The 9329-nt window shown below is 43.5% G+C and overlaps 1 protein-coding gene across 1 annotated transcript; it reads right to left on the reverse strand.

Annotated features, from left to right (window-relative positions):
• Window positions 1-4232: 4232 nt before the first annotated feature.
• Window positions 4233-7014, reverse strand: LOC145356121 (immunoglobulin lambda-1 light chain-like). Its single transcript, XM_080208732.1, has 3 exons — window positions 6966-7014; window positions 6465-6815; window positions 4233-4555 (listed from the first exon to the last, which is right to left on the reverse strand). The coding sequence occupies exons 1-3, from the start codon at window positions 7012-7014 to the stop codon at window positions 4233-4235; spliced, it is 723 nt and encodes a 240-aa protein (XP_080064858.1).
• Between the last annotated feature and the right edge of the window lie 2315 nt (window positions 7015-9329).

Below are 9329 nucleotides of genomic sequence, written 5' to 3' on the forward strand. Positions count from 1 at the left end.
GACAAGCGTATGACGGCGTGGACAATTTATTATTATCGTCAAGGGGCCTGATAACAAGCCGAATTGAACCTTAGATTGTCATTGTAAAATGGCCAGTGGTCTGCCGATTCTGGCACCCGCCCGCTCCTCCCCTTATGGCGGCGAGATCGGAGTGGGCGGAAAACTGGTGGGATGGGCGTTGCCGCCACTGGATATACTCCCCGCACCCCCTCACCCCCGCTCCGCGGTCCATCAATGACTATTTCGGTGTTACTTAATGACCTTGTCTGGACTCGGAAAATAAGTCAACATCTCTTCCAAGTTCACCTCCGCTATCACTTATACGTGGTCCATCTCTGACACTTCGCCTTACTTCCTTGACCTCCTTGTCTCTGAATTTGGAGATAGACTCTCCATCAATATCCATTAAAAGCCCAGCCACCAAAGACTACCTTGACTACAGCTCTTCACACCCCACATCCTGTAAAGACTCCATTCCATTCCTTCCACCATGTCTGTTCTGATGATGTCACTCTCCAAAAAGGTGCTGTTGATATGTCTTCCGACTTTTCAAATCGTGGTTTTTCTCCCACGGTGGTTGACGGGGCATTCAACTGTGTCTGACCCATCTGTGGACCACTGCTCTCCCCTCCAGGCTCCCCATTGCCCTCACTTTCACTCCACCAGCCTCTAAATTGGAAGAATAATCCTCCGTCATTTCAGCTAACTCCAACATAATGCCACCAGTCAACATCCTCTCACTACTCCTGACAACATTTCGCAGGTGCCATTCCTTCCGGGACACCCTGGTGCACTCCTCCATCACAACCAATACTCGTGCACCATCAATGACTTCTCCCTGTGCAATCGTAGAAGGTGCAACACCTGCATCTTTACTTCCTTCCTGGTCACTATCCCAGGGCCCAAGCACTCTTTTCTGATGAAGAAGCGCTTCACATGCACCTCCTTTGATCTGGTCTATTGCATGCACTGCTCCCAATGCGATCTATTCTACATCGTAGAGACCAAACACAGATACTTTGCTCTGCATCTATCAACTCGAAAACGATGATTTTATCACCGTCATCTAATACTACACTAGTAGATGCACCTCATGTACCTGGTGCATCATGGAACGTGTTCATTTACTTTGCTGAACTGAAGGCCATTAGTAAGTTGTATACTGTGATAATCACTGGCTAGATTTGAATAGTAGTTCATGGTTGTTTGGGTATTGAGTGTCTCAGCGGTGTATCGGATTATGGGAGAAAGAGATACATTTCCTTTTTCAGTCTTTGAGCGTCTGTGTGCCCGATGTTATTTTGCCGAGCTATGCCATTGTTTTTGTAGTGTTTTATTATCTTTCTTCTACTTTAAATAAACACTGCTGTTTGTTGTTTAACTCTATTTTTGACCCCTCTCTCTATCTTGCATTAAAACTGCAAATCCAGGGATGTTGAACTTCCATTATTGCCCGTTTATAAGCCAAGTTTCCGTTATAGCTACGATACCACGTTTCCATGTGTCCATCTGTGCCATCAGCTCTTTGACTTTATTTGATGTTTTCCTTGTATTTACAGAAATGCCTTATAACAGCGACAGGTTCTTATTTGATAGTTCTTTCAACGACCCAACAAGTAAAACGAACTCAAATTAACTTAGGGACAAATTAAGAGGGGCAGCCCCCCAAAAAGGAAGGACGGGGGGAGGGGGGGGGGGGAATGGCCCAAACAAAAATGAAAGTCGAATGGAAACTTAAAACATTAAATCAAAAGGTGATTGTCGGGGTCTATAATACACCCCAGCCCCTGCAGTGCCCAGCGGGCATGGAAGGGGATCCATCAAATAGTTCTTTAAACGGCCCAACAAGTAAAACGAACTCAAATTAACTTAGGGACAAATTAAGAGGGGCAGCCACCCCCCCCCCCCCCCCAAAAGGAAAGGGGCCGGCCCAAACAGAAACCAAAGTTCAAAGGAAACTGAAAACATTAAATCAAAATGTGATTGTAAGGGTCAATAACACGCACCAACCCCTGCGGTGCCCAGCGGGCGCAGAAGGCGTCAACTGCGCCCTTGGACACCGCATGCCCCCTCTCCAGGGACACCTGGCCGCGAACGTAGCCGCGGTAGAGGGGCAGGCAGTCGGGATGGACGGTCCCGTCGATCGCCCGCTGCCCAGGTTCTTATTTGGTACACTTTTTAACCTGCGTTTCTTCCACTTTCAGAGCCACAGATTACGGGGTGACTTAATTGAGATGTAAAAGAGTGTGAGGTCTATTAGGAGACAAGCTAGACATGAAAGACTTGTTTCCCCAGCTGAGGCAATCGATTTAAGGTAATTGATAGAAGGATTAAATGGCACACGTGCAAAGCTTTTGCCTCACAGGTGATAGGGATCTAAATTCGCTGCCTAAGTTAATCGTTGAGGCTGAAACGCTCAACGTATTTATAAGGTATTTCGATCTGCATCTGAGATGCGGCAACCTGCAAGGCTTCGGACCAGGTCCTGTGAATGGAATTGAAATTAGCGGTGAGTTTATTTTCTCTCTTTCTTGTCTGGTGCAGACACAGTGGGCAGAATCATCTCTTTCTGCAATTTTACATTTCCATGTTACTATGTTTCTAACCTTATGTCTTAGAAATCTCATGTGCTCCTTCTGAAACTAACTGCTGAACTCCACATTTATGGGCTCAATTCTCCTGTTCATTTTGGAATGGGGGGGGGGGGGGAGCAATTCAGATTTACTGCTTTAGAAATCCTGATTTCAATCTCCTTCCCAAGTCTCTTAAAGTTGCTTTCAGGAACTCATTCCCTTTGTTAATTACGTCACTGGTATCAATGTGGACGACGACACCTGGCTGAAAATTTCCCCTTGTTCGAAGCTTTTGGTTCAAGATCTAAAAATTCTACTTCTAATAACTCAATTTCAATAGAACAATTCAAGTCCCTTGCACTCTCGCAAACTATTTTATCTCGCAGTAATATTAACGTTCGCAATAATGAGGTTGCAATTTCAGTGTATTCCGCTCACGTTGAAGGTTAGCTGTTATCGATGTGAATCGAACGCTGCAGATGTTTATCTTTGGTTCATTCAATTTTGTGCACAATATAAGTATACTTCTAAGTTAATTTTGTACGCCCCTTCTCAATGCAATGCTAGTGACTTTAAACACATTGCAACATCCATCTAAATAGGAATTCGGAAGTTGAACTAAGAATATGATTTCTGGGACGATTGTTCAACACGTAAATTGGAATTGCAGAGCTACTGCACATTGCAGGAGATAGTTAATCTCAAAAGCTCTCAATCTCAATGTCAAAATCACCAAACCGGATGGCGATAATGGGCTTCATTCTGCGGGCCAACCCAGGAGCTTTTCGTGTTTTTCATACCTAGTAGCAATTTCATTCTATTGGTTGAAAGCCTGATTAAAATTTAAAATTTCCAGCGAGCATGTCACGATATTTGGCACGAAGATAGATTCTCACCGAGATCACACAGAATAAGAGCAAATTATCAATGCAATTATCGGCACACTGTATTTCAATCAATATACAAACCTGATTTAGGCAATTTAGCAGTTTGATCGGTTTTATTATAGCCAATTGATTACTAAGTGTTCTTGCGAATTCGTTACTTAGATCAAGCGTTTGGTGATTCTATCTAAATGAGCATAATTTTATTAAGAATAACATCTCGCGATTCAGATTTTAACTTAAATTGGAATGGGTTCACTTTCTGGCTTGGGTCAGTTTGCATATCCTCCATGGGGTTTCTTCTGGGTGCTCCGTTTTCTACCCACAGTCCAAAGATGCGCGGGTCAGGTTGATTGGCCATGCGAAATTGGCACTTAATGTCAGTTGGACTATCAGGGTAATTACTTGGGACTAAAGGGATGGGAGCTGGGTGGGATTGTCGTCGGTGCAGACTCGATGGGGCGAATGGCTTCCATCTGCACTGTAGGGATTCTACGATTCTATGATTCTATGAATATAATAAAAACAAGAGAATATTATCAACTGAGACATTGAAAGAATAATTTTATTAAACTGCAATGGCGCGAGAAGTGGGCGAATGCAAGATTTCCATGCCCTTGCCTTACACCCAATGGAATCAAAGACAAACTAGCTGGATAGTTTTGTTACAATTTCAAATACAACAATTATAACTGAAATCCAACTTTTAACTTCGAATCTTTCACGGTTGGAATTTTACTGTTGTCATTACTGACGAAAACCAGAGATTATTGCATCAGATACAATTTGACCTCTCTATAGTTGTTTTATGCGGGTTTGTTAAAGCCTCGTGTTTAACTACACAGGAGTAAAGTTCGTGAGATTTCCACTCTGATGCTGACAGAGTCAGATAACTGCTCACACTGAACGTGTTGTCCGCCTCCTGCTGGATCCGACTGGTCTCAACCCCATTCCCTCTGATGCTGCCATCCACAGTCCATTCAGCTTCCACAACTCCCTGTTTGAAGCCTTTCAGAAAACACACCAGGGTGGCCTTGTCCTTTTCTTTGATTTGATCGGATGAAGGCGGAAGGAGTGAGACCGAGGGAGCCCGCGGTTCTAGAAAGAAACATGAAAACAATGTGTGACGATCTACTGGGAATTAGATGCAAATAATCGAAATGAAACAATTTACGTATCAGTATTTTTTCTATCTAACTGTGCGATTTCTATGTTGTAGAATGTAGGTTTCATAATGTACCTTAACTAATCACAGAGTCAGTAACTCTAGAAAACTAAGTAGCGTCACAAATGAGAATCCGAGGGCACCATGAATTTCGAAAATTGAAACGGACAGACTATTCGTCCTTATTTAAACGACATCTTGACCATCACTTCATGTAGTGTTAATGCAAGCCTACTCGTGACCAAAAAAAAGCAAACTTTCACTATTTGTCTTCCTTACATATTCAGTGCTAACCTGTCGGGATGGAAATTTAATACCGCTCAGCCTTTAATGGGCTATTTTGTACAAACAGCAGAGAAACTGGCCTTTCGCTTTAATCGATGGTGATATTTTTGTGCCACGAAATTATCCTCTTCATCTAATATTATCTACAAATGCTTTGCTCGACTTGTCCCTCGTTCATCTGTCCAATTCCCCTAAAGATACTCGCGATGTTCCCCTTAACCCTTCCATGCTATGGCAAATTACACATCGTAAACATTCTCTGTGTTACTCTCGGATTCTTTACTGTGTCTCTTTCTGACTAACATTTATGATTTCTATATGCTAGCAGCATAAAATTGCAAACACACTTGACTTCGGAATTGGGAGCAGAAACAGACAAATTCTGCCCTTCGAGCCGTTTTGGCCATTCAATCAGATCATGGTTTATTTTTCCCTTCTCTCTATCTCCCTATCTATTCTCTGTACCCCTTTATCTCTTTTCTTATCAAAAACAAATTTACCACTCTGCGAGTATTTCCTACACATCTCAGTTATAAATCAATTGCCTTCGAACCTACACCTATGACCTTTTTTTCAGGTTGCCCCAAAAGAAGAAACATTTAGTCTACGTTTAGTCTATCAAGCCCTTTTAGGTTTTGTACACTTCGAACGGATTTCCTCTCATCCTTCTAAACTCCAGCGGGTTAAACAATTTAATCTCTCCTCCTACAATCTGTCTTCCAACAATTATTTGTGGTTTCTCCAAAAACATTGAACCTCAGGAAAAAAGGACCACTGTCTCGATCCATAAACCTTTCGGAAGACAACACAATACTTTTTGCATTTTAACTCTAATTTCCTCAGTATCCGCTCTCCAAAATAGCACGCCAACAGCAGAAATTGTGCAATTTATATTACAATTACCAAACTAAACGCGGTGTATTATTATTTCTGATTAATTATAAGTGAAGTCGTGAATATATGACTGAGATGAAACACCTTGTTGAAAATGTTGCAGTAACTGATCCGTATCCACGGACATTCAAGATCAGCGAATCGTCTCAGACAGTGTGCATGCTCCGCGGATTATTTAATGCCACCGCGTGGAGAAATTATAACATAATTGGGATTAAATCCTTCTTTATTATGTGTGAAAGCCGACACGAAGTGCTAACCACAGCAGGATTGTCTGAACGAAAGAGCATCGATATGATTCTTAGTCGCGTCCCAAGCAGATCAACATTATTATCAAATCATAGAACGAATCATAGAACGAATCATAGAACGAATGATCTATGATTTGAACATTATTATGAACCTATTCTGCTAAAACTGGACAAACACGATTGGACCCCATCTTCCTTTTTAAAAAAAATTCGTTGATTTTAGAACACCTATATTTGTGTGACATTTTCAGAGTTTTTGGCAAACAAAGCAGAAACACACTTCAGTCGAAAGGCCAAGAGATAATGAATGAATTAGCACTGTTTGTTCCAAAGCTCTGTGACTGGATCAATGCAGAACTCCAAAATAGGAAATTCAAGAATCTGAGATATAGATAGAGAAAATCGTACTTACCTCCCACATACAGTTCAGTTCCTTTTCCGAAAATGTATGCAGCAGGGCTGCCACCCCAGGAGCCACAATAATAATCAGCGACATCCGAGGCCTGTACGTTGGTGATGGTTAAACGCATAACGTTCCTCGATGTGTCCCTGGATCCAGTGAATCGATCAGGAATCCCCGGACCTCTTTCAGAATTATTGTCGTACCAAATGAAGACAGGGGCACTGGCGGGTTTCTGCCAGTACCAGCTGGTGTAGTAGCTGCCCAAGCTGCCTCCGGACATGGTGCAAGTTATTGTGGCAGTTTTCCCCAGTGAAATTGAGATGGACGCTGGCTGAGTTAGCACAGGAGCAACGTTGGTGCCTAGAGAAATAAAAGGAAATTAATGCTGAGCGACCCATCTGTAAATGGTGGGGAAATATTTCTAATTCAGATCCAACCAGTTCTAACACTGCCCCGGATCAACGGAATACAAAGATCCATTTTTAAATGTTTAACGAGCACCGGACTTACATTGCAAACAGCGCACCAAGGCGGCGAGAACACGAAGCCAGTCACTCATTTTGTAGATTATTATCAATCTCAGAACAAAATGTTTCCCGACTCGAAACTAATTGTTCAACCGCTTCTGAACCTCTCTTTAAGGTTTATTTACGCCACCGGATATGAAAGGCATCTGCCCCTTCGGCAAATTTCTAACACAACGCGACTGTTCATTGGACGTTTGGAAATATTCGGTTGATGTTCGTAAAAGCGAATATTAGGCATTTTTAATGTCTTGAATGGAGCATTCAAGACATTAACCCGTTGTCGTCCGATTTACTGAATTCATATGAAATCCCATCGGTTGATTTTAAGAAAAGAAATATGAAAGTGCATAAAATTTGTGACATGCACGACCAATTGAAAACCGTGCAAACCTGACAGGGAAAACTGAACAGTGCAATTTAATCGATTACCCTTTGAAGCATTAAACTTTTTAATTTAGGCGGCACGGTGACGCGTGGTTAGCTGCCTCAGAACGCCAGGAACCCGAATTCAATTCCGGATTCGGGTAATTGTCTGCGTGGAGTTTGCACGTTTTGCCCGTGTCTGAGTGGGTTTCATCCACGTGCTCCGCTTTCCTCCCATAGTTCAAAGATGTGCGGGTTATTGGCCATGCTCAATTGTCCCTTAATGTCAGGGAGATTAGCAGGGTACATATGCAGGGTAACTGTGATTGCTGTGGATGCAGGCTCTGTAGGCCAAATGGCCTCCTTTTGAACTGTAGGGATTCTATGACTTTATGATTTGAAAGAACGATCAAGTTATAGCGTGGTGTCGCCTACAAGCATACCGTTGAATATCGCCTTTCTCCATATTCAATCCTCTGTGATTTCCATTTCCTTCAATTTAAGTCCTGCCGCAAACCGACGACCTGACTCATTTTAAAAACTCAACTACGTAAAGCACACACCTTTTGGTAACATTCCGTAAAGCAGTTCTTACAATTTGCGTTTAATTCTAGATTGGAATGTGGAGTGCATTTGAGAGAATAAATACCATCAATTTCGGTGCAGGGGGTTCCATATTGAACATCATAGAAAATTTGGAATTAGCAGACTGCTCTACCCGCTCTTGTGACAGACTGTCGCCTCGCACCCAGAGGTGATGCAAACTGTGCTTGCGCATTGAGGATTGACCTTTGTCATTGAAGTAAGTGCAAACGTTGTGAACTGCCAGCCTTTACTTCAGACGCAAAGAGGGATATTGAGAGGGGGCGTTGATATTAAGGGCAGATAATATTATAATTCATTCTGCTCTTTGCTGGCCTAGGAATGAGGACAAGAAAACCTGGGCAACTCTTTATTTCGTGTAACATTAAGTAATAGCATCAGTGAATTCCACCAATAGGTAAATGCTATATTTCAACGCTTTCTCGCTTTGGAGCGGAGCTTCCGAATTTGTGATGCTCGGGAAGGCTGAGTCATTCAAATTGCAGCATTCTCTCACTGACTTAATCCATCCAAACACACAGACCCCTACCACACCTGCATCACGGTATTCCACGACCACCATCACCTCCACGCAGCATACAGCGCAGCGCACTAACAGGCGCCAGAGATGCACAAACAAATCGTATCAACTGATCCACACATTTCCCTCGACAAACACACTGTGCCACACAAGCATACTCGCACACTATCAAGATTGCTTCGCACACAGCCCTCCGTCTCCTGATGCATTCTCCCTTACCTTAGCCCCATGCAAATTCACCCCTCAAGAACTATCACTCTCATGCGCCCTTGGCCCACAGTAACAATACTTTACATAGGCATGCCTGACTCGTGCACAAACAAGCACACTTCATACTCCATCCTCCCCCATCTCAAGGACACACATGCACGGTCACACACAAAGAGTATCCTCCAGGCATAATCACTAAACCTGCCCCCACCTCTATACACGCAGACATCAGCATTCACATAGGCTACTGCGCACCCCCCCGCAACCGCTCCCTTAACCACCCATCCCACAACGTCACATACACTCTGTCGCCTAGCCCGGTGTCTCCCGCCCCCCCCCCCCCCCCCCGACTTCCCCCTGTTCCCAGGAACTCTTCCCACCTGACACAACCGAGACACGTCCACCGCCTAACAGGAATACGTACCTTCCCTTCTCAAAGGTCCACTTCTGCCCACCACCAGCTCTGGCCCTCACCCCCGCCACCACCCCCCCCCCCCCACCCACACACACATGCACACATATTGACGTTATCTATCTTCATTCACATTCCAACACCATGCAGCGCACATAATACCAGACGCAAACAGGAACACAGGCCATTCACACATATACAATTTTAACACGGACACGATCCTAAACTGCCAACACAGG

Source organism: Carcharhinus amblyrhynchos, chromosome 20 (assembly GCF_965287045.1).
Source record: "Carcharhinus amblyrhynchos chromosome 20, sCarAmb.v2.hapA, whole genome shotgun sequence".
NCBI lineage: Eukaryota > Metazoa > Chordata > Chondrichthyes > Carcharhiniformes > Carcharhinidae > Carcharhinus > Carcharhinus amblyrhynchos.

Excerpts from the sequence above, each read along its gene's own strand:
- LOC145356121 (XM_080208732.1), bottom strand. The coding sequence starts at position 7,014 with ATGAGTGACTGGCTTCGTGTTCTCGCCGCCTTGGTGCGCTGTTTGCAA. Across the intron at positions 6,816-6,965 it reads CTTGGTGCGCTGTTTGCAAT|GCACCAACGTTGCTCCTGTG; the intron begins GTAAGTCCGGTG and ends TTATTTCTCTAG. Across the intron at positions 4,556-6,464 it reads AACTGAACTGTATGTGGGAG|AACCGCGGGCTCCCTCGGTC; the intron begins GTAAGTACGATT and ends GTTTCTTTCTAG.